Source organism: Ostrea edulis, chromosome 9 (genome assembly GCF_947568905.1).
Source record: "Ostrea edulis chromosome 9, xbOstEdul1.1, whole genome shotgun sequence".
Lineage (NCBI taxonomy): Eukaryota > Metazoa > Mollusca > Bivalvia > Ostreida > Ostreidae > Ostrea > Ostrea edulis.
In genome coordinates, this window is record NC_079172.1 from 24522787 (window position 1) to 24548813 (window position 26027).

At 35.9% G+C, this 26027-nt stretch overlaps 1 protein-coding gene across 1 annotated transcript in view; it reads left to right on the forward strand.

Moving 5' to 3' along the window:
• Nucleotides 1-25672, forward strand: part of LOC125660290 (uncharacterized) — a 50739-nt gene extending 25067 nt beyond the window's left edge. The window contains exons 2-7 of the mRNA XM_048892111.2: nucleotides 2020-2148; nucleotides 2292-2519; nucleotides 2607-3095; nucleotides 18197-18331; nucleotides 23915-24142; nucleotides 24601-25672. Of these exons, the coding sequence (XP_048748068.2) occupies nucleotides 2032-2148; nucleotides 2292-2519; nucleotides 2607-3095; nucleotides 18197-18331; nucleotides 23915-24142; nucleotides 24601-25095 (1692 nt within the window). The 5' untranslated portion in view covers nucleotides 2020-2031 and the 3' untranslated portion in view covers nucleotides 25096-25672. The remainder of the gene's footprint in view (nucleotides 1-2019; nucleotides 2149-2291; nucleotides 2520-2606; nucleotides 3096-18196; nucleotides 18332-23914; nucleotides 24143-24600) is intronic.
• The last annotated feature ends 355 nt before the right edge of the window (nucleotides 25673-26027 follow it).

The window sequence follows — 26027 nt, forward strand, 5'->3', positions numbered from 1 at the left end:
GGGTTGACCCCGTCCTAGTGCACTCCGTTGACCCCGACACCGCTTGACCAATCAAAAACGCCCTTACTTGACCTCATTTGCATAAAAAGTGCACTCAGTTGACCTCCCTATCGGGACGCCTTATACTACTAAGACGTTTTCGACCACCCAGGACGAAAAACAATGTCTGTTCTTGGGAAACACTTTGGTTTCCGTAAATAGCAGAGTGCAGTCAGGGCGCCCTCAATGAAAACTCTCGATTGATTGATTGAATAACAATATTGTTTAACGTTCCTCTCGAACATATTTCACTCATATGGAGACGTCACCACTGCCGGTGAAGGGCTGCAAAATTTAGGCCTGTGCTCGGCGCTTATGACCATTGGGCAAGGAGGGATCTTTATTGTGCCACACCTGCTGTGACACGGGACCTCGGTTTATGTAGTCTCGTCCAAAGGACCACCCCATTTACGACAAGCAAGGGGTACTGAGGACCTATTCTAACCCGGATCCCCACGGGATTAAAAACCCTCGATATGGAAAGGGCAATATGTAAAATTTGCAAAAGAGTATATATATTAAACAGTTGTTTCATTAGGTTTTCCAGATTCAAATAGATCTTGTGCATATGAAAATTCAACATTTTACTTGACTCAGAAAAGTTAACATAAGTGAATGATAATTAAGATTTTTATTATCTAAAATATGTGTATAGTAATATACATGTACACACTATAGTGACTACATACAGTGAGTGTCAATGATCTTGAAATTTTAATGTTACTCATTTAGTATAATTTTTAACCCAAAAAGTTTCCAATCCGATTATATGCCGATCATCGATCGGTTACAGTCATCCGATGATACCGATTAATCGATTATGATTTCCAACCGATTTGACAACACTATTTACAACAACCATGTATGAATTAAGTTAAATTATGATTGATTCTATATCCTGGCATCTACCGGCATCCGTATTCTTTGCATTCGATAGTTCCAATATTGATATTGTGTATGTTGCTTTTAAACATTGGTAAGCGTTTAGTGGATGTGTCTGGGGATATGTTGATATATAAATTCAAACCGGATTTTTCCATAAGAAATTCTAGAAATGCATAATGCCAATCCGTATATAATCCTTAATTTTGAAATGAATTTCTAAATTTTATTACAGCAATTAAATATACATCCGTATTTTCAAGCTAGTAACGCAGTACTAAGCTACTGGACTGTAGAGACCCTCGGGGACTAACAGTCCACCAGCAGAGGCCTCGACCCAGAGGTCATAATGTAAAACTTATACGGTACCAATTTTGATGCACCAGATGCGCATTTCGACAAATAATGTCTCTTCAGTATAATATAATTCCATTACATTACATAAGCAGTGTATGGTAAAAGTATGAAAAAAGTAATCTTCGCTAGCCAAGGGATTTCGATCCGCTCTGCTATTCTACATCCTTGGCTAGCGAAGATGGAAAAAAGGTTAATCTTTAAAGACTTTAGGTAGGATGCAAACTCACTCTCTCATCTTTATTAACGAAGGGTATTGATATTTCATTGTTAAATTTAATGTAAATCCTAATCTGCGTTGAAGTGATTAGGATTCTAGTAAAACCACCTGATTATGATTGATCCATATAGCTGGTATTTACGATCTGGCTTCGTGAGCGGTAAACTCCATGGCTTGTGAGATTATTGGTTTGAATTTTGGCGCCTGGCGTTAAATTCAAACTAGTTTCATGTGCAGTGGCTGTTCCTCTGTCAAACCACAAAACGCTTGACTACCTTAGGGAAGTACGTCGATGAAAATCCGGTGTTCCGCTTCGCCATGCAAGCTGGAACGCGCGAAACACGTGCCCCCGACCATGGCGATGAGTCTTCTCGGGGGAAAGCTTTTCAACAATGTACTTATGTGAAAACAAACTTTATTCCGTTCAATCTCCACATTTGCAGCGTAAATTGTTTTCCTCGAGACCCTTGCCACTACTGATTATCAAAGAATAAGATGCAGGTAATGAAATTATATATTCTTAGGTTGCTAACAAAATGAGCAAAATAACGAATTACAACGAAGTGTCAAAATCCTACGACTCCACCAGAGAAGCCGCTGACGCTCACATACTAAAAAGTATGATGGAGAACTTTACAGGGAAGACTGTCAAGGTAAGATGGGATCATTCAATATAAATATGAATAGCGTTACGATGTATATCAACACGTGAATTAAAGTGACTTCATAGCGTACCGAAACGTGCTTCGTAAATTTAAAAATTTCTAATTCACATTTTTATAACTTTCCAAATTAGGAAATGGATATAATCGACATCGGTTGTGGAACAGGGAACTACGCAGACTATTTTCTCCAGTTTGAACCACGAAGCCTGACCTTGATAGATGCCAGTGAAGGCATGCTTTCTAAAGCAAAAGCAAAACTGCCACCAGGCCTTCCGAAAACGAGGCTCTCATTCAAACAAGTCGTGCTGCCCGATATGCCATATGAAGATAACCATTTCGATGCTGCGATGATAAATTTGGTGGGTGTAGCTTTATCGATTTCCATTTTTTGACAGTTAATGATATGAAAGCTACTTGTCATAAAAATGTATAACATCTTTTTGCAGGTTTTACATCATTTAGAAAAAAATCCTGATGGGAAGTCTTTTCCAGTTGTCTCCAAAACGTTGAAGGAGGTCTATCGTATACTTAAACCAGGAGGGGTTCTAACCATTATTTCTGTGACACCAGAGCAACTGGGTGCAAATTGGTTTTCGCACCTCGTGCCGGAAAACACACAGCGATGGCATAAACGATTACCTAGTCACAAACAACTGAAAGCTTGCTTGGAAGAGGCTGGCTTTTCACTCAAATCGGCTTTCACAACATTAATGGCGTCATATCACCCAGACCATGCCAACCCGGAGGGCCCATTGAGTGAATCATGGAGAAACAGTATATCGTTTTGGGGGACTTGTACAGAGTCGGAAATTCAAGAGATGATACAGAACGTAACTAGAATGAAGAGTGAAGGAACTCTTCAAGAATTCTATGAAACGCACGAGAAAATTGACACTTTGGGGGCGTTGGAAATGTTAGCAGCTAGGAAGGATATAAATTAAGTCAGTGAATTTTTTCCTGATCGTATTGAACATTCATGGCACGATTTAAAGGATCACATTCCGAAATTGAATTGGCCGCAGTTAATTACTATTTTTAGGAGTTATTAATTCGTGATTATAGCTCTGTTGCAACATATTTTGATTCTTGAAGGAGAAAAGTCAGTTTAAATATGTTTTCTAAATCTTGATAAAGAATTTATACCATTGTACATATTAAGTTATAATTTCCATTCCCCGGAACTGCAGGGAGGGTGGCTTGTCTGCGAAAGCAATGTCTCCTAAGGGTGCTTCAGTTAGTAATTTTCGGGGCGATGGATATTTAAGCGATTATTTAAGCGAATTACAAGCTGTTGTCGTAAAACATTCCCGGAAAGAACTGTGTAACTACTGCATAGTATGTGACACGTTCACGATGAGTAAGAAATATTATACAAGTATGGAATTTTGTTGAGGTCGATATAAGGGATTATCGTGATATTGACTGAAGCAAGACAGAGGTCAGTATCACATTTCTTGGATGGATAATTCTTTATAGAATCCATTAATTATTAATGAAGTCCAAAAACTCGGCTTCTCCATGATGTCACAATTCCAAACGTTTTGTCTGTAATTATCTTTGCTACATGTATTTCAATTTTCGATGATCCCGTGGGGATCCGGGTTAGAATAGGTCCTCAGTATCTCCTTGCTTGTCGTAAGAGGCGACTAAATGGGGCGGTCCTTCGGATGAGACCGCAAAAACCGAGGTTCCGTGCCACAGCAGGTGTGGCACGATAAAGATCCCTCCGTGCTCAATGGCCATAAGCGCCGAGCATAGGCCTAAATTTTGCAGCCCTTCACCGGCAGGGGTCTCGAGAGGGACGTTAAACAATATTCAATCGATCCTTATTCGATGAAGACACTGTTACGCGCCAGTGACTGTGTGACTTGGCGTAAAAGCCTATACTGGTACTTTATGGAATATTCAATTAGGTCGTTTTTGTCAGGGGATATAAAAATAATGGAAGCATGGAGCGATATTTGCATAATCGGCCTAGTCAATTATCTCGTGTATCCATTGTTTTTCGTGCGCCTCGTAGAACCCAAGACGCCTCACACCAGTAGGGACTGCTCCTTATCTTAGCATTAGAAGTGAAAGTTAAAGGGGCATGGACTCGATTTGAGCTGAAAATTTTCAAATCTTATTTTTTCACTTTTATTGTTTACAATGCTTAACTAATGTATTTTTAATGGTCAACAAAAATTTGAATATCAGTTGTTGAGTAATAAGTGGGATACAGCACTCGCAATTCTTTTTTATGTAAACAAGGCTCTTACCATGTTATAACGTGTTTTAAACAAAATGAGATGTGCCAAACACTAGAAACTATTTAATTGTGTTAAGAATTCACTTATAAATTGAAAAAAAAATAATCTGCTTTAAACGAAACTTTTACTGGTTTATTTAACCTAGTATGTAAACAAAAATATGACACGAGCCTTGTTTACATAACAACGACTTGTGACCTCTGTATCTCCCAATATTTAGTAGTTAGTGGCAATGACTGAATTTATAAAAATGATATTGTGTTAGACAATACTTCACAAAGCAAATCTCCTATAAGTGTCTCTATGGTATTCCATCGTACAAAGTCGATATGACATCGACACCAGAAGATATCTTTTTCTCTATGGAATCCTCATTTAGGAAGGTGAATATAACGAACAGTGATCCATCTCGTAACTCCTATTAGCAATACAAAATAGAGAGGTGGGCAAATACGGACCCTTGGATATACCAGAAGTGGGATCTGATGCCTACGAGGAGTAAGACCCCCTGTTGAGCGGTTACACCCGCCGTGAGCTCTTTATCTTACTCAGGCAAACGGAGTTACCCTTATTCAATATCACTGTGCCAAAAAACGGCCTAACAATCGATATGAAACAAGTCAGACAGATTTGACCCAATGATAGGTTGTATTGGCAAAGTAGATTGATATAACGACCATAGAATTTGCGAAATGCTGACTTTAAACGAGGCAGTTGAAACCCCTGCACCATCAACTTGTTTGTCAGTAGCTAATCCGAGATTCCTCTGACTCTTAACCCCGCTTTTATTTTGTGACTTCTGCGGGGGAGAGTCAGAGCGGACTCCATATTGAAAAGTGGGAATTCAGCGACACTAGCTGGTGTCGCTGCTTTACCTACCTCTTACAACTTTATTTCGCGGACCCATCTTCCAAGACGCGAGGATTCAGTTATCGGAAGATTATTCTACAAATACATCATGATTAATACGATGATATCGCCGTTTAAACGATGGAATTTTGTGTTTATATGTGCTGACGTCATGCGCAAAGAAATCAAATGGCGAGGCGGCGACCTAATTCAAGTGATGCTCCATTTGTCGGTGTTAGGGCCGTTTAAACGGCGATAGCATCGTATTAATCACGATCTATTTATAGATTTATCTTCCGATAACTGAATTCTCACGTCTTGGAAGATAGATCCGCGAAATAAAGTTGTAAGAGGTAGGTAAAGCAGCGACACCAGCTGGTGTCGCTGAATTCCCACTTTTCAATATGGAGTCCGCTCTGACTCTCCCCCGCACATGTCAAATATAAAAGCGGGGGTAAGAGTCAGAGGAATCTCGGATTAGTCAGTAGCCTGCCTCCATTTAAAAACTAATCATATACAGAATTTGTTCGCGATTTGTCTACATTTTGACATTCCATTGCTTTAAGTATACAGGACCCGTTCCGATGCGGAACATTCTTGACTTTGTGTCGCATCCTGTGAATGCATGTAGAAATGGCAAGGATTAACAAACTTCGTTTCCTAAAATGACATCTGGTTTAACGATATTCTTCACTTAGGGGCAAGATCAAAAGTTCAATATCTCATATGCACAAAACTAAGTTCACATACATGTAGTTTTCACCAAGACCCCCCCCCCCTTTAAAACTTAATATGACAAATGTTGAAACTAATCGAATGACAAGAAAAGAAACGTACGATTATAAATAACACTCTATATACCTTTTCTACTGTTTATTAACAAATGAAAGTGTACATTAAATCTATTAAATGTTCATTAATATGTTTTAAATATTATGTGGTATTCAACAGTCGCTTGTCTTTTTCCTTTTTCCACTAAAGTGTAATCGATGTCGGATGACAGAAACTTACGGGAGTTTTTATCCCCCTCCCTCTAACTAATTGAATTTAAATTTTCATCCGACATTGATCTCGTCCCTTAGGGCAGTTATGTTTATTTCAGAGTTCGTTGCTATTTCTGTGCTTTATATAAAGACATTTCAAATACAATGTGCATTTGGTATGATCCTCTAAAATTTACGATAGATAACTGTATCCCATTTCTATGGCACGCCAAATTCACAAAAATGAGCTAAACATAGTTTCACAGTTGATAAACTAGGTTTATTGACTGTAAACTATAGTTTACGGACCGTAAACTATAGTTAACGACGTTAATCTATATTTCACATCTGTAAACCATAGTTAACAGATAATCTATGTTTCACAAGCGTAAACTGTAATTAACAATGAAAACAATCATTAGCGATTGCAAAACATAGTTTATCTGATAAATACGGTTTCACGATTGTAAACTACGGTTTACAAGTCATAGTTTATCTGATAAATATAGTATCACAATTTGTGAAACTAGGATTAACAATTGTGAACTATAGTTAACGAATGTAAATTATAGTTTACAAATGTGAATCTGTATTTATCAGCAAAATCTATTGTTAACGTTTATTTAAAGACAGATAAACTTGGATTAGCATTTGTAAACTATAGTTTACAACCGTTAAATATAGTTTTACGGATGAAAACTATAGTTAACGAATCGTTAACTATAGTTTACAGTTCGTAAACTATAGTTTACAGTCGATAAACCTAGTTTATCAACTGTGAAACTATGTTTAGCTCATTTTTGTGAATTTGGCGTGTCATACATTTCCATTCTCAATGATCGTGTGCAAGCGTGGCGAGAATTCCATCCTCATCGAAAACAAGTTTTGTCTTGAATAGATTGCCGGGCGGTCTAGCGCGTTGGTCGCATGCCGCTAGGAGATGTGATTCCGCAGGTCGTGAGCCCAAGACTAATTAGAAAGAGTAACTCCTAGATTTTACATCAAATCATGATATTATGCGCAAGTGTTTACTTACATTGATTTTTATTATTCATATTATCAATGTTTTATTATCATTATTATTACCTATGAATGACTCCCCAAACCTGAATTTGAAAAAGAAAAGCAAAATTACTTTATTTACTTAGTTTTTATTGCAAAACGCTTGCTCAAATGGTGAAGATACAAAATAACTGAAACTTTTAACCCGAATGGCTTTTCATACTTTCATTTTTAACAAACGTAATTTCCCCTTGTAAATTGACACTAATTCTTTAAGATTTCATTTATAATTGATTATTCATAACTTCTAAAGCAAATATTGTGTTTCATAATTAAAATTAATTCAGTAAAGGGTCAAACAAAATATTTTGAAGCTTTGTTCCGAAAGTTCCCCGGGAATGCATGGAAGTCGGCAAAGAATATGAGATGCTGAGCAATATTGTATGTATATAGAAGGTCTTAAAATCACCCTTTTAATACAACTGTTAAGCTATTTAATCGCGTTTTTTATTACATGCACTTTAAATCGTCGTGTATAACTTTATTCCGATGACTGTCACAGTTAAGTTACTCCCCTTTACGTGTACGGCGTGCCGTAAACACCACAAAATATCGATGGTTTTCTAAAACATTTAAGTCTAAATTTGAAATATTTTCTATTGTCTGATTTTTTCCGATTTTTTGTATGTTGTTAACCACGCTTTTGTTTATTAAATTCCATCGAGTTTGCTTCTGTTGCAATTACTTTGAGGTGGTTTGCTAGATTGACTAGACTACAATTATCTTGACTTCTGACATTCAAATTTCTGCTGATTATTAGTAATATCTTAGTTAAGCATTTAAAACATTAAAAATCAAAAAATAAAGTTTGAAAATTTTCATTTCAAATCGTGTCCATGTCCCTTTAAGGGTCTTTCGGACACGACCTTATAAACAGGGGCCCCGTATCACGGTTTTCACGATAGTGAAATTATTGTATAGTAATATCTCCCGAAAAACTGACTATATGATATTTTTTTTTCCCAGAAGAGATTTTCCGTTTCACACCACGAAATACATTTTGTATTTTGTAACATTGCCGCATAGTATACGAATGTTATAATTGTTGTGTTGAAAAATTAACTCCTTGCTTGAATATTAATGCAATTTTTATCAGCTAAACTATCATTAAAATGTAGCTTTGTTAAAGGACACATCTCGTGTTTTCAAAGTATACAGAATTATATGCATTTTGTCTTCCTTATGCTTATAGAAATTAATTGTAATAGTTCGTTCGCTGAAGTATTGCGATGATTAGCCACAATACGGACTTAAATCTAAGCCCCGATTTCAAAAAGCCTAGTTAATTAGATAGGTAGTCACGTGGTACAGTGACGTCATATGCGACCTTCGTCGATCAACTCGTTGTAAAAGTAGTGTTAGATATTTTTTAAAAACTCGGGTTTTAGGGGCCTAATTTATTTACCACGGGTAACATTTATTTCGATGTTGACAAATTTCCCGAGTCTTATATCTTTTAGCCACCAGTGCATACAAATAGCGACCCAAATGTGGTACTGACTAAAACCCGGTCTCGGTCTCGTCTTCGGTCTCGGTCCCGTGACTAAAACCCGGTCTTCGGTCCCGGTCCCAGATACTTTTATTCAATAAAAACAGAATATATCAGGATATTTGAGCCCCATTTCTCAATAACTTAGGTATGACATCTCATGCCTGCATTCTGATAGTAAATTGATCATATTATTTTCTTCTTTTGTAAAATAATATGTGAAAACTCCGGGACCGGTGGGACCGAGAAATAAAAACATTTTCCCTCAATAGCCGCTTTAATCTACCTTTTCATAAAAAATATAAGGACGTGATACTCAATGGCATCCCTTTGTATACATATATTTATTGTGTGTATAGATTTTTTATTCCAATATTGTTTATACATGTATTTATGTCAGAATCGAACTCAACTACATGTACATGTACGTGACATTTTGTCCGAAATGATCGCGTTACACTACCTTTTCATTAGAAGATAAGGATGTAGAAGGAAAATAATATATATGTACTTATCCTGGTGTATTTGTTTGTAATTTACAGTTAGTTTATTTGTTCATTTATTTTATTTCTTCTATTCCTGTCAAAATCAGTTTTCAAAGATTCATGTTTGGTATTCCGAACCCGATCTCTTTATATGGGTATAGTTGTATATAACCAATAAATAATAACTATAAAATATTTTTTCCTTTCTTATTTCATACTTAGTTTTCTTTTTTCCAGTTGTGGTTCTTTTAGATACAATGCTTTTAAAAAGGTCCACCTAATATATTCATAGTATCTATAAAAGTGTGTCATACATAGAGCACATGCTCACCAAAAATTCTCAGATTCTGTATACTTATACAGAAGATACCCTCTGACTTTAGATAATCTTCAAATACTCTATGGTATGTTTTACTGTAATATTATGTGGTAACTATATTTATTGTGAATAGTTATATACGTATATGTGCAAACATATATGTATTAATTATGCTGCACAAAAACTGTTGGTTTCCTGTTTTCAAAATATCTTATATTTCAAAGTGCATAAATTTGACATAAACTGATAAATTTACAAACAATGAAATCTACATTTATAAATATGCAAGACATACATGTAAATTTATTTAAGAAATAAATTTCAGTTTTGAAAATACAAATAGGCCTACTGTTAGCGCTTCATGAAAAGTATGCCTGCGTGAAGCATTTTATACCCTCGTGTATTTTTACTAACCATTCAAGAGTTATGGCTAAAGCTAAAGATTTTTAAAAGTAGGTCAAATTTGAAAAGTGAAGAATTGCATGTAAAGAAAGGTCTTGTCACAAGGAGTACACATGTGAAATATGAAAACCCTATCAACATGCATTCAAAAGTTATGCCGAAGGTTCAAGTTTTTGCTGACAAACAGACGGATGGACCAAAAATTATATAAATGCGCCCCAAATATCCGATTACGGGGGTATAACATTTGCTTTTCAAAAGCATCATTCTTGTATTCAGAATCTTTCTGGAAAGGGGCGGGGGAGGGGTTGTTGACCAGAGTGCACATTAATTTTGTTTCGCTATCAACAACAATTATTCATCATGTTTCAATAATCATAATAAAATTTAAGAACAATATTTGGGTTGTTTTTTTTCTCCATTTCACTAGTGAACATAATTTTTTAAAGTACTTCATACATCGTACATTCTGGACTCATATCTTGCACGTATTATTCTAATATTTACATAGAAGCTTTTCTTCCCTGATTAAAACAACTAATATAACATCATAATTTAACAAATTAATGCGATTCTCACGATACACTCGTAAATGAGAGAGAGAGAGAGAGAGAGAGAATACATGTACATATACAGAGACCCGGTTCGGAATACACCAGCATTGAATTTGAAAATTTTATCAATCGTGTGGTCAGGTGTTTGACCTAAATGAAATATAAAAAAGACTTTGTAAATACTACATCCAACAGTAAATTACAAACAAATACACCAGGATAAGTACATATAAATCATTTCTCTTCCACACCCTTATCTTTTTATGAAAATGTATTGTAACGCGTTCATTTGGGAGAGAAAAATCACGTAGTTGAGTTCGATTTTGACATTAAAAAGGAAAATTGGAATAAAACACAAACATACAATAAATCAGCATACATGTGCATACAAAGGAATGTCATTGAATATAACACTCTTATCTTTTTCTCATAAAAAAGTAGATTAAAGCGGCTATTTAGAAAAATATAAAAAACATCGAGACCGGGACCGGCTTTTAGCACTGTTTTTACTTCTCGGTCCCACCGGTCCCGGAGTTTTCACATATTATTTTACGAAAGACGACAATAATATTATCAATCAACTATCAGAATGCAGGCATGACATGTCATATCTAAATTAACGAGAAATTGGGGCTAAAATATTCTGATGTATTCTGTTTTTATCGAATAAAAAAATCTGGGACCGGGACCGAAGACCGGGTTTTAGTCACGGGACCGAGACCGAAGACCGGGACCGAGACCGGGTTTTAGTCAGTACCCCCAAATGTAGCGAGGAAAGCGAGTATGAAATCTGCATAAATTTGCGAGTAAATAATGTTTACTGTCTAAACACTATTTGGTAATGCCATTTCTGTAAACAACTGTAGTTAACGTTGTTGCTTTTCTAAGATAAACAGTGCAATTATTATTAAATTTATGTTTGGAGAAGTTGGATACATGTAGGCTTAAATTATGATACAATTATGTATCATTGACAACTAGGCCTACTGTCACGGGGGCATTTCGAAAAAAAAAAGTAATAAAAATGATCAAGCTTATTGTGAAAATCACAATACTTTTAAATTATTTTATTCAAGCAATTTTATTAATCATTATTTTTTGTTATCTACACGTTGTTACTTGGGAAGTGGGAGCGCGGCGTGCTGTTGTTGTAAACACGTACGCTTTCCTTAAAAAAAATTGAAAGCATTATAATTCAATTCAAAGTTGGGAAATATCATATTTTATTATTTATAATTGAAAGTTCAATTATCTGTCAAATAAAAGTTTGAATTAATGACGATTTACTATATTTCTACTTCCTCCGGCAAATAATCCCCAAAATTTCCCAACATAATAAGTATATGTAACTCACAATGCGTTGATAAGAAATACAACAACAGCGTAAATCCTTGTTAAAAGTTCGTGTTTATATTTCATCCATATAAGTCCACTAACTGGCAAAGTTAATTGCACAATAAATAGTATAAATTGAAATGCCCTGTAACAAACAGAAAGCCGCATATCAAAATAACATGAAAATGTACATCACGTCAAATACACATATATATATTTTATACATGTTATATATACATATATTGTATCATTTGGAACTTAGCACAAAGTTTTCCACTGAAACTGATGCCGTCAAATAATCCAACCCTGGTCTAAAGTCAGATGACTATAAAGGCGCCAAACGCTCACCAAACATTTGGCGGGAAAATACTAATTACATCAAATTGGAAATTAAATAAAACCAAAGCTGCTTGCCATTGTTTTAGCATAAGTTTTTAGTAGAACTTTATTATACAATCTTATCAATTGCAAATTCAATTCTTTTTAATCATAAAATTTAAAAGTTATATACAAAATTTTCACACTGCTACATATATGTTAGCCAATCAAAATCAGCATACTTATTCAGGACGGTACTGTTACAAAATATTCGGTGGTGTAAAACGGAAAATTGAGACATGACCCACAATTAGTTGTGTAGTGAACCTTCCTCCAGCGAAACTGGCTACATGTATGAGTGGAACTTCCTAGGGGACTGTCTGGCTCAGAGCAAGTCTTTCGGGGGGAAGTCTCGCCATTAGGGAAATCTCACTCTATAACATCGGCCCCGCCTGGGGTCGAAATGATTCTTGCCTACATAAGGCTGCCTGGATTTACAATATTTGAATGTACAGTAAAACAGAATGCCTGCATACTAATTTGACAATTCAGGTGTTTGAGAAAAGAATTGTTTAAGAAGATTCGTTTATAATATAATTTTTAAACTTTGAACTAAGTTTGTGCCTCTCCCTCGCCAAGTGATCGTGATGTAAACAAACTTGAAGAAACATTATGCGATAATTCATGTATTCGTACATGTACGTATTTGACAAGTTCTTAAGAAGAATTATCTATATTTTTCTCATGGCCTTCTGGATCCAGAACCATAAAACGAAGACAAATTAATACACACTACATGGAAATGCTTTCATGATGATTAAACTGACTTGTATCTTGTGGATTTCGAAATCAAAATTTTTTTCTGTCCGTCGTCGTGTGACGTCTCTCGCTATATTTCAAATACCCTGAATTCTTCTCAGAAATTGCATAGACAATTTTCACCAAAATTGTTGTGTAACATCTTTCATTGAATTTTATGGTCCCTCTCGTTTTGAGGCAACATTCGCGAATGGGACGTAAACAACATACAAACAAAATCCTTTTAAGACCTTAGGATGGAGCTGAGACATCAACGAATACTACCAATGTTAAATATTAGGCATCTGGCTGAAAAATCGGGTATATAGTTGTACTGAGCACGAAAATTTCTACCTATTATCTCTGAGCGAGATCAGTTTCAAGGGAGGGGTTTTATGAATCATAAGGTGAAACTGCACTAAATGATTAAATAAATAAATAAATGTGATCGATCAACAGGGAATGCTTACTTCTAGACATCCGGTTCCACCTCAGGTGTGGGCAGAGGTCGATGTTTGCCCGACTCTTAAATTTGTATTTATGAGATTGATCAGTGTTCGTTATTTTGACATTTCATCTTGTTTAGTTATATAAAAAACCTTAGGAAATATCATAAGTCTATATTTTTATTGAGCATGGTGATGTCTACGGCATTGTTATTTTCATGGCCTCTGGGTCAAGGGTTCGGGATCCAGGGCGGAGGTATAAGGATATTACAGAGAAAATACACAATGCACATTTATAATGATGACAGGACTTTATTTATTGAAATGTTTAGAAATTTTCTGTATTCCCCAAAACCTAAGATACATGATAGGTACATGGAGACCTCTGACACATTATGAAATTAATGATCTGTGGGACAGGGTTTTAATTCGGTGATGAGTTCACTCTAGAATATGGGAGCTGTAGTAAAATCCAGTTTTAAAAACTTCTTCACTCCCAAATTGGATGTGTAATGCTATTGAATTTGGACATGTCTACCAAACTTGTGAAAAGCATGACCCATTGTTCATGGTCTAGGACGGGGCTGTAAATATCATATAGTGAAAGTAAATACGACATCTGTTTATATGAAAGCGAGATCATTGAAATTACGAGGGCGAGTCAATAAGTAACCAGCCTATCCCATTTCCGATTGACCGAGATGGATGGTGTAAAGCGAAACGAGTATGAATTAATACCACATCCTGCCTATTAGCCTGACCTAGCTCCTAGTGACTTCTTCCTATTTCCAGACTTGAAAAAAGATATCCGTGGACGTCATTTCCTGTCTGACGAAGAAGTCGTGACGACAGGTGAGTGGGTCAATGGAAAGGACCCTGACTTTTTCAGTTCTGGACTGATAGCACTTAATCACCGCTGGTCTAAGTGCATCGCACTAGAGGGCAATTACATCGAAAAAGAAGAGGTGGATCTCAACCGGAAATAATTTAGGCTGGTTACTTATTGACTCGCCCTCGTATTTTTCTCAACAAATATATCGTCTGCTATTTTTTATCCTATGATGCTAATGGGTTTTCATTCAAATGACTAGGGTCATAAAAACGTTAAAGGCCAGCAGTTGGGTATAAAAGCAGCCAATCGGTGAAAATGGTGGAATATATGAATTTTCTGGTCACATTCAGATTGCAGCACTTATTTTGCAAAAATAAAGATTAAGCTGTTGTACTGAAATTTTAAAATGGATATGCTTGTTCCCCTCATAACTGTGCATATATTGGCCATATCTATTTTAGATATAAATTCTCATGAAGTTTTAATTTTGGCCTCAAAAATCTGAAGCAGGGCTAAATTTGTATTTCAAATTAGAGATGGCAGTTTGTGGGTGTGATTATCTTTTGTTATTGTTTACACCGGATGTTGACTCACATATTGTACGAGCATGCTTGTCTAGTTCTTAATAAGAGGGAGTGCACCAAAGGAAACATGTAATCAAATCACTGTACAACGTGGAAAAAAAGTACTTACTCATATATCATTGGTAAATCCAGATTTTATTTTTTAATTATGTATAATCACATTCCTTTAAAAAAATTGGTTAACTTTATAAAAATAACTCATTAGGACTGTTCAGTCTTGCAGGATTGCTGGTACCTTTTCTCGAAAAATGTCAAGCATGGTGTTTGTCTGATTAAGCAACAATCTCCTAGGCCAGTTGTGTAACTCCCATTGTCTCTCATCAATGATGACAAATTTGTCCAATTGTTCAACCATCACTCTAAAATTACTCTCAATCTGGACTCTTACGTGTGGACATTACAATGTCAAAAGAGACAATCACAGATAGTAGGTCTCCTAATATCATAATGGACAAAGTGTTTCTTAATAATCCTTCAATGCACATGTCCTCAATTTCCCCCAAGTTCTTCTCATAATTGAAAGGTACCAAGAGGAAAATCATAAGTATTAGTATATCAAATATACCAATATTTGTGTATATTATCAAGAAAACTACATGTTTTAAAAGACATGGATAAAACAATGATGAATTCATTTTGTAGTTCCTAGGTTGAAGTTTTGTTAAAGTAAAAACATATCCTTTCAGTGCCTCACAGATCGAGCAGAGTGATGGGAAAATGCGGGAAAACTTTTGTTTATTTTGATAAATCATGCCAGTCTCCCTGTTCAAAATATCGTCTGCTACAAAGCACGTGTAGAGTCAAGCATCAGACTGCTGCTTATTCTGATAACACTACTAAGCCCTGCCCTCTTGCCATATACATGTATGCTTAATTGCTGTAGGGGTGTAAATTTTTCTAGATTACTCCCGGGCTTTAAGATAAGATCACGTGTCTTTCATTCTAGCTACCCATATCGCTAGGTGGTTATTCTATCAAAAGTGCTGTTTTAACTCTGTCGTAAGTATCTGGATTATCTAAAACTCATGAACCAGGCTAATTTTATATAACGCATGGTAAGTTTTGCTTGTCTTAGAAATATTGGATGCATTTTCGACGGGATGCAGTGACAAATTTAAAAGGCATTACTGGCATATATAGATGAAAACTCCAGATTTGGCTCCCAAAATGGCTGAGTATTTTGGCTAATATTTGACTGTCACATGTGACTCCCCCTATTCGGAAATCCTGGATCGGCTACTGGAGTGTCGGAAATTATAGCAGCTAGGAATGAAATAAAATGAACGTATGAAATCAATGTTTATTTCATTCTGGCATTCTGGACATTATTCTCTTTTGAAAAAAATAAAATAGATTCACTACATTGTTTATAGGATCAAACTTCAAAACTAAAATCATTGCAGTTGATGGCAACCTGTAGGAAGGATTAACGCATGTTGGTTTACTACAACCCACTTTAATTTGGGTTTTTTCCCAGTTTGAAGTGTATAACCTTTGTTGACATAAGTAGGTCTCAGCCCAGGACCAGGGACACGTTTTACAAAAGAGCGTACGACTTACAACCAACTTTACATACTGAAATTTCCCCGTTTATTGTAAAAATCATTCACTTCAATGCAAGATAGTGAAAACTTATGTTGAAAATCAAGCCTTACAAGAGTTTAATTCATTCAATGTTGTAATACAATTTTTAAAGACTTGCGACTTTGTCGTAAGTTGTTTTGTTATTTAAAGGATCAAACTCCAAAGGTAAAGTCGCTGCAGTTCACGGCTATCTGTAGTTCAGATTAACGCATGTTGGTCTGTTACAACGTAACACACTTTAATACGAGATTTTGTCTGACCTTAGTTGACGTTAGTGGGTCTCGACCTAAATAATGAACAAGTGAAGATAACGAACAGTGATTAATGTCATCAATCCTTCGGGCTCGGTGAATATTGTACTTCGAAGGTGGCTAAATCATCGTATTGACCTCAAAAACAGCAATAATTGTTTTATTATATGATTAAATGATTAAAAAACCATTCAAGATTGTTAATGTGACGACCAGAAAACAAACTTGCTGAAATCTTAGCCGAACCCAGTGAGAAACGCGGAATTTCATTGGACGGCAAAAATAAGTTTAATCGATCGCGTCAAATTGGAAGTTCCCGACCTATTTTTGGTCCTATGTGGAAAAAATAATTCCTTATGTTCACTTGGAAGGTCACGTGCAGGTAAACATAACGTAGTATGATTTCTACATTGTTGGATCTCAGCCAATTAGAGAGCTGGGAATTATTCAATCATATAATAAAACCTTTTCTCAGCACCAAAGCTTCGAACTTTGTAACATTGACCTTGGACTCGACCTGCTTCTAAAACACCTAACCTATTAAATATCTTTAATTGTTTAAGGAAGAACTTTCCTATTTTGTATATCGATTTCTTATGGCAAGGCTTTTCATTTCATATCAAGCCGTCAGGGGAAACTCAAACACTCACAAGCAAACATATTTCAATTAAGTACATGTAACCGCCGTAAAATGACTGAAATATTGCCAAAACGGCGTAAAACTGTACTCAATCATTTCATACTATGGTCTTTGACTTTGTGTCCACGATCTTCTCCAGAACAGTAATGTTATGCTAGTCATAACGGCGTGGAAGCATCCTCATGTTGGGTGCATTCAAGTTTGGTTTTGTCATGACCAATTTGGCTCCACGCTATGGGGTAATTTTTTTTCACGGGGAATAAAGATTGAAAATATATCTTTAAAATCATAACAGCTGGACCAATGTGACTCAGGTGAGAGATGCGGGGTATGGGCCCCTTGTTTCTCTTTGTTCTCCAAAATTATGCCTATGATGTCAATTCTGTCGAGGGATGCTATTAATTTGTAGTTTCATTTAATGTATCTTAAACCTTTTTGTCTCTTTTTAATACGTCAGACTACTGCATATTTAGGTTGCAAGATCATTGAGACGAATCCAGCAAGTACGATATGTGAATTTGTAATATTTAAATGTCTACTAGTGATAATGACTTCGCTGTCAAGCAGCAAAACAGTCGGCTATATGAATGAAAATCGTTGAAATTAGGCGAGACCAGACAAATTGTTACCGTGGTAAGTGTGAAACGCATGTTTCCGACAGTGGCTATAAGTCTTACCTGAACATTAATTTCAATGATGTACGCAAATAGATTCAAACATATGGAGGTTAATAAATGATTTTGTAGAGTTACAATTATATTTTCACAGTTATAGCGTGAATGTGTTATGCTAATGAAGTGTTAATGGACACAAAAAGCAAATGAAGCAGGATTAAGTGTGCTTTTTTTCTTTAAAGGTTGAAAATACCGACGCAATGAGCAAAATAGAGAATTACGATGAAGTTTCAAAATCGTACGACTCCACGAGAGGGGCCACTGATGCTTATATAGTAAAGGGTATGATGGAGAACTTTACAGGGAAGACCGTCAAGGTAAGATATCATAGGGTTCATGTAAGATAAAATGTTGTTACACGCACAATGTAATATTTCTCTCTTTCTGTTAATGAAAGTGATGTCAAAGAGCACTGAGAACAGCACTATATATTAAGTAGTGATTGCGAAGTGTTACATGATTCATCAAGGGGAAATCACTCCAACTGCTATAAACCATGAGGAGGCGTCTATATGTGAATGTAAATTAGCCCAAATTTCTTCTTCCAAAAGATGTAACCTAGAAAACTTATTTTGAGCGTGTACATTTGAATTTCTGTTGAAACTGACATGTTTTTATCATTCACTTTAATTACAATTATAACAGGATACATAATATGCAACTGACCAAGCAGACCGGGATCCAAATTCTGAATTTCTAGTTACGTGCTCTACCAACTGAGCTACATGTATCTAGAGAAAGGCGATCAAACATATATCACCCACATCCTTCTCCTTAAATGTCTTCATACCTTGAAGACATCAACCCATGGTCTTTATCCAGTGTCATGCATTTTCACCTATCAGTTTCAGGAGCTGGTCTACGGCACCAAATGTAACAAAAAGGGAAAATGCAACGGACCAGGCGAGGATTCGAATCTGGGCTCCTAGATTCTCTAGTCAGGTGTTCTCCCAACTGAATTGTGAAGCGTCACCGTTAATACCCTCACAAACGGTACAACATACGCCAGTTGGACCTGTAAGCATACTATGCACTCTGAATTGATATAACATCTGGAAACTGTTTGACCTTGTTTTACCCCTGAAGTAGGTCATGGTTCACCAATTCAGCAAACTGACCATGAGGAGTCTTGTGAATGCCATGGCAATATGTGTATCCATAACGAAAACAAGGTCTTTCTACTAAGTGATACTAAGATATTGACTGAGAAATAATAGGCATCCTTCTCTTGGCATAAGGTGTATGTGTACCACGTTTGACGGTCCTAATCCTAAGAATTTGATTTGTATTCTGCCAACAAGACTTTCCTATTAACTGATACTACGACCTTGACCTTTGACCTTGAAAACAATAGACATCCTCCGCTTGGCATAAGGTGTGTGTACCAGGTTTGATGGTCCTTGCCCCATCAATTCTTTAAGGCGCCCTTCTCTGGGCATGAGCAGTATGTGTACCAAGTTTGACGCCCCTAGCTCCAACTATTCGGTCTGTATCCTGCTTGTAAGGTTTTCCTACTAAGTGTTAGTACAACCTTGACCTTTGACTACTCTCCTTGCAAAACAATAGGCATCTTCCTCTCATCATGGTGATCAAAGGTACTAAGTTGTAATATTCTGGACATTTTGCCTATAATGTCCGGACAGACGGACAGGCAGACGACGCCATACCACAATACGTTCCGTCTATGACGTACGTATAGAAATGAAATTTATTTCTTATATCTTCATTCTACTTCCATTTTGTCGGACTTCCCAGTCACTAAAATGGAGATACTATACCCATGGTGCATATAACCCTAAATTGTACATTCCTTTCCCCTTAAATTGTGTATGTCCTCAAAGACACTCATCAGAGAGTTTTTGCTCCTCGCAGAACAACCTACAAGACCAGGGATTGTCAATGGAGCCACAAATATAGTAAAGGAAAGGAGAAAAATTTGGGCGGGGCCGGGAATCGAACCCGGGCCCCTGCATTGCTAGTCGTGTGTTCTAATGACTGAGCTATCTAGACTGATATCGACGGTCCATATAACCCCAAATACTACACTTCTTCCTTCCTAAATTGTGTTAGTCCTCGAAAGCTATATCAATTTTGCTCCTTGAGGACAACCTGCAAGTCCAGGGATGATCAACGGCACCAAATGTTGTATAGGAAAGGACAATTTCTCTATTCTTGAGTGTAGTGTTTAATACGATGTTGACCGTAGATATCGGCCTGGATATTTCAGTGGTAAGAGCAGCTGACTAGATATCCACAGTGCTCGAGTTGGAATCCTGGTCTGGTCCGTTGTAATTTCTGCCTTCTTGTTATATTTGGTGTCGTAGACCAACCTCTAGAACTGACAGATGAAAATACCTACCAGGAGATGAGGATCCGTGGCGGTCAGACGAGTTTAAAATCCGGTGGCCAGATAGCTCTGTTGGTAGAGCCCATAACTAGATATTCAGGTTGACCGGGATTGTATCCCTGTCGGACCCTTTGCATTTTCTCCCTTCTTGATGCATTTGGTGCCATGAACAAGTCTTGGAACTGACAGGGGATAAAGACCCTTGGTAGATGTCTTGAAGGTGTAAAGACATTTAAGAATAGAGGAATGTTGCTGTCAGATGAAGTCAATCGCCGGTGACCAGAAATCGTTGTTGATAAAGCACCTAATTAGAGATTCAGGGGGCCCAGGTTCGATTTCCGGTGTGGTCCGTTGCATTTTCTGTCTTCCTGTTACATTTGTGTAGTACACTAACCATGGAATTATCAGGTGAAAATGCCTACTAGAGGATAACGATCCTGGTTTGATATCTGCAAGATTAAAATATATTTAAGGAGGGAGGAATGGAGGCCAGACGTGTTTGATCACCTGTGGCAATCTAGATCAGATGATAGAATACCTTTGAAGAAAATTGAGGGGACGCGGGTCCAAATCCCTTTCTGGTCTTTTGCATTTTCTCCATGTCGGTTACGCAATTTTTGCAATCAAGGTTATTGGACTTTAGAAAAGGTCAAGTTCATTCAATTTTTTTCTGAATCCACACTATGAAAAACATTCCCGGTATACCGGGTGCTTCTGACGTTTGAAGGTGAATAAGTCTTCAAAACCATGTGCTTCCCCGAAGCAGTTGTACTTTCGTTCAATGTTAAATTAATTCAATATGAAACTTTACACTTTAGTTGATTTTGACATTGAATGAAAGTGCCATAGTTACCCATAAATCCATGGTTGATACTTTTGAGAAATATTTTTGACATATGTTATATCATATAGAAAATGTAAATAAATTCATAAGGCATTTATTTCTTTGGTGGTGAAGAATTTCAAGCTAATACACCACAACATTCCAAAGGAGCTGTGCTTTTATCTTGTATGGAAATAACTTAAGATTATAATATCTGTTGTATATAATGTCATGCGTGCCAACAATACAATGTAAAATTCGTATGTTTTCCCTGTTTCTAAGAATTTTATACGTCATCAGTAATACATGCAGCATTTATTATAGTAGGTGCATAAGGAGAGGTAACCATTTTATTTCATTTCATTTTATTCAGGTATAAAATATCACAGAATGTCAAGATTGTAAATTTAAAATAACAGATTGAAACCTGGCATAATCTATAGCACTATGCAGTTATAACAGTTAAAATAAGTGACTGTATGAATAATGACAAATGATGATCTCTTAAGCTTAGGATAATCCATAAAAGCTTAAATTAGCTTATTTCCAATGGGGTCCTTATATTTATACAATATATATGATCAACAGACAAAAAGGATAAACATTACTTTACTAACAATTGGAATTTTGGCAGGTTTTGATTAATAGTTGCATAATGCATTGCTAAATGACAAGCTTCAGACATATCTTATACTAGAATACTAAAGTGATGAAAAAATATTAGTGATTAAAAAAATACTAGTAAGTATTAAACAAAATTGTACATGTTATCTGGTTCTGACCCTTGCCTTGCTGGCTATTAAGGACTTTACAGCTTTTTTAAAAGTTTGCTTAGTTGACAACTCTTTTGTATCTAAAGGTAAAGTATTCCAATTCTTGATAGCATTGTAAAAAAAAAAAAAAAACAACAACGAGAAGATTCTTTGCCTTTTATCTTAGGTATGATAAAAATTTTGTTTGTAGCACTTCTAGTATTATTATTGTTTAGAACAAATCTATCATAGAGATAATGTGGGGCTTTACCATGAAATATATTAAATACATGGTTCAATCTTAGTTGAGTAGCTCTGTCATCCACTTTTAACATGCCCAAAGAATCTAGAATGTCACTAGAGATGCTAGCTCTAGGACCTAGCTTTAAAATAAATCTGACAACTTTGTTTTGGGTTACTTACAATTTTTGTTTAAGTTGTTTGCCAATACCACAATACTAAGAAGAACATGCATAATCAAAATAGCATTGTATTAAAGCAAAACATGAGGTCTTTCCTGACTGTAAATTTAGTCAAGATGCATTTCTGTACAAAAAATGAAGTCTAGCATTAACCTTTTGAATGATGCTTGAAACAATATTTTCACATGATAGAAATGTATTTATACATACACCTAAATATTTAACACTATCAGATGCTTTGATTTCATGATCATTACACAGAATTTTAAAACTTGTAACATTTTTCAATTTTTGGGGTGGTCCAAATAAAATAGTTTCGGTTTTTCCAAGGTGAAGAGACAGTTTGTTGTCTACAAGCCATGAAGAGCAATTTTCCATAACATTTCCTAGTTTTTGGGCAATGGCACCAGGATCTCTATGAACATAAAATACATCACTATCGTCAGCATATAAAATCAACTTGCACTCTTTGTCAATATTTATAGACATATCACTGACATAAATTAAGAATAGAAGAGGGCCTAAAATGCTCCCCCGAGGTACTCCACAATCTATTGGGTTAAAATTGGATGCTACATTATTGACATGAACTTTCTGCTGTCTACCAGATAGATAAGACATAAACCACTCTGTGGATAAAACTCCTAAAAGCTCTAATTTGTCACATAAGATTTTATGATCGACAGTTTCAAATACTTTTTGTAAGTCCAACATTACCATACCAGTAAAAAGCCCTTTGGAGGTATTGCTTCTAATTAAATCTAACATATGTATTAAACAGATATCCGTAGAAAAATGACTTCTAAAACCTGATTGATAAGAATAAAACAATTTTAAGTTGTTACTGTTCAAAAAATGTAAAAGTTGTACATGGACACATTTTTCCAGTATCTTTGACACTATACAAAGTATGCGAACTGGCCTATAATTGCCAACTTCCAGTGAATTTCCTTATTTGAAAAGGGGCTTGACCCTTGCAATTTTAAATTCATTTGTTACAACACCACTAAAGATGGATTTATTTACAATATACATGATAAGTTCTTTAATGAAAAAAAGCACCATCTTTTAAAAAGCTTGCTGGAATATTATCCAGTCCAGTACTTTTGTTTACATTTAAATTTCTTAGTTCCTTGTAAATAAACTCTTCAGTCACAGGTTGAAGTACAAAAGTTTTGTTTTCTGAATGCTTATCAAAATAGAACTGTCTAAATACAGTGCAAGCAGCATTAAACATATTTGTAGGACTAGATAACTTGCTCACGAGTTTGGATGCAATTGTAGTAAAGAGTTGTTTAAAAAATCTGCAATAGTTTTACCTACATGCTGAACCTGTCCATCAAATTTTCATTACTTTTTTGTTTGTTCTTATAACCAATATTCGTAAGATGGCAACAATAACACCATAGTTACCATGTAAACCGTAGTTGGTATCTTTATGATGTATTTCTTTTTCTGCCAGCTACAACATATGTAGGAATAAAACCATTGAACCGTTAATTTTCAATGATTTTACAATGCCTAAATTACTTTAAGATTCACTTTTCCTATATTAGGATATGGATATGATTGACATCGGTTGTGGAACAGGAAACTATGCAGACTATTTTCTCCAGTTTGAGCCACGAAGCCTGACCTTGATGGATGGCAGTGAAGGAATGCTCGCGAAGGCGAAAGCAAAACTGCCGTCTGACCATCCGAAAACAAGACTGTCATTCAAACAAGTAGTTTTGCCTGATATGCCATATGAAGATAATCTTTTCGATGCCGCAATGATAAATTTGGTATGTGTATGGATTTATGGGTCTTTATATTCTGAAAATTATACATTGTACATTAGTTTTAATTATGTATGAAAGGTGAAGATAACGTACAGTGATCAATCTCACAACTCCTATAAGCGATACAAAATAGAGAGTTGGGCAAACACGGACCCCTGGATATGCCAGAGGTGGGATCAGGTGGCTAGGAGGAGTAAGCATCCCCTGTCGACCGGTCACACTCGCCATAAACCCTACATCTTCATCAGGTAAACGAAATTAGTGTGCCAAGAAGGGCCTTACAATCAGTATGAAACAAGTCAGACATCATTTGGACGAATGATAGGTTGTATTGGCAAACTAGATCGTTATAACGACCATAAAATTTGCGAAATGCAGACTTTAAAGGAGACTGTTGAAACCCCTGCACCATCAACAGTAACATACCTCGATTTAAGAGTTTAATCAAGTATCATTTGCAGGTTTTACACCATTTAGAAAGAAATCCTGATGGGAATTCATTTCCAGAGGTCTTCAAAACATTGAAGGAGGTATATCGTATCCTCAAGCCAGGAGCGGTTCTAACGATTACTACAGCGACACCAAATCAATTGAGTGGATATTGGTTAACGCATGTCATGCCGGAAAACACACAACGATGGCATAAAAGATTACTTAGTCACAAACAACTGAAAACCTGTTTGGAAGAGGCTGGCTTTTCACTCAAATCGGCTTTCACAGCATTAATTCCGTCACACTTCCCTGGTTATGACAACCCTGAAAGCATATTAAGTGAAGACTGGAGAAAAAATTCATCGTTTTTTGGAACCTGTACCGAAGCGGAAATTGAAGAAGCGATACGGAATGTAACGCGAATGAAGAAAGAAGGAACCCTTCAGGAATTCTATGAAACACACAATAAAAAAGATACCTTTGGAGTAGTGGAAATTTTAGCAGCTAGGAAGGAAATAAATTGAAGATATGAAGGCATTGGTGTTTTTATTTTGTCAATGGATTTCTCATGGTTAAAAAGATGATTGTCCAAAGCTTAAACCTGCAGTTATTACAGAAATAATTTTGCAATATGATTATCTTAAAAAAGGGGGCATGTGTACATTACCCGTAATTCTGCACGGAAATAAAAATTAACTGATAACAACAACAACAAACGTAGTAATGTAAAACTTCTTGTCGCACTAGACATCATGATTCGAACTTTTTACAGTAACCCATGCTTTGTCTATTGTTTACATTTCTCGATGGAGACACTGTGAGGTTCAAGTGACATTTCACCTAGTCCATGCTTAAATAAAATGTACAGAAGAGTTTAATTATGAAATATAGATATAAGGAATAATTGTTTTGGTCGTTTGTTCTACGAAGGATAAGAAAGCAATGGCTGCAATGGAGTAAAGGAGTATAGCGCACTTGGTATGCAATTTCGCCTACATAAATGCTTTTTTCTTTAATATCATGTTTTACAAATATTCTGCTATGCAATGTCAGTTTATACTTGTGTTTATTCAAATTACTTAATAAAGATATCTATATGTTGATATTATCTTTATTTGATAAGAATAAACATCACCGTGATTATTCAGAGTATATAGTAGATGTAACGTAATGGGCCTAAAAAATTGCAAACTGTTGCAAAAGGCCACCCTAAACCATAAATAAAACACTGAAATTGTTTTACTTCAGCATGCCTGTACATAAGTCCATTTGAGGAAATTTGGTTTAAGGTGGCCCTCTTGTTGAAAGTGGATAAAATATGAAAAAATCGTTCTCAAAATTTACCTTGAGATTTAGCAGCCTGTTAAACGTTAAACCTTTAAACTTACATGACTGCGTGGCCTAGTGGTTTAGGTGCTCGGTAATCTTACACTTAATGCATACATTCCGAGATAAA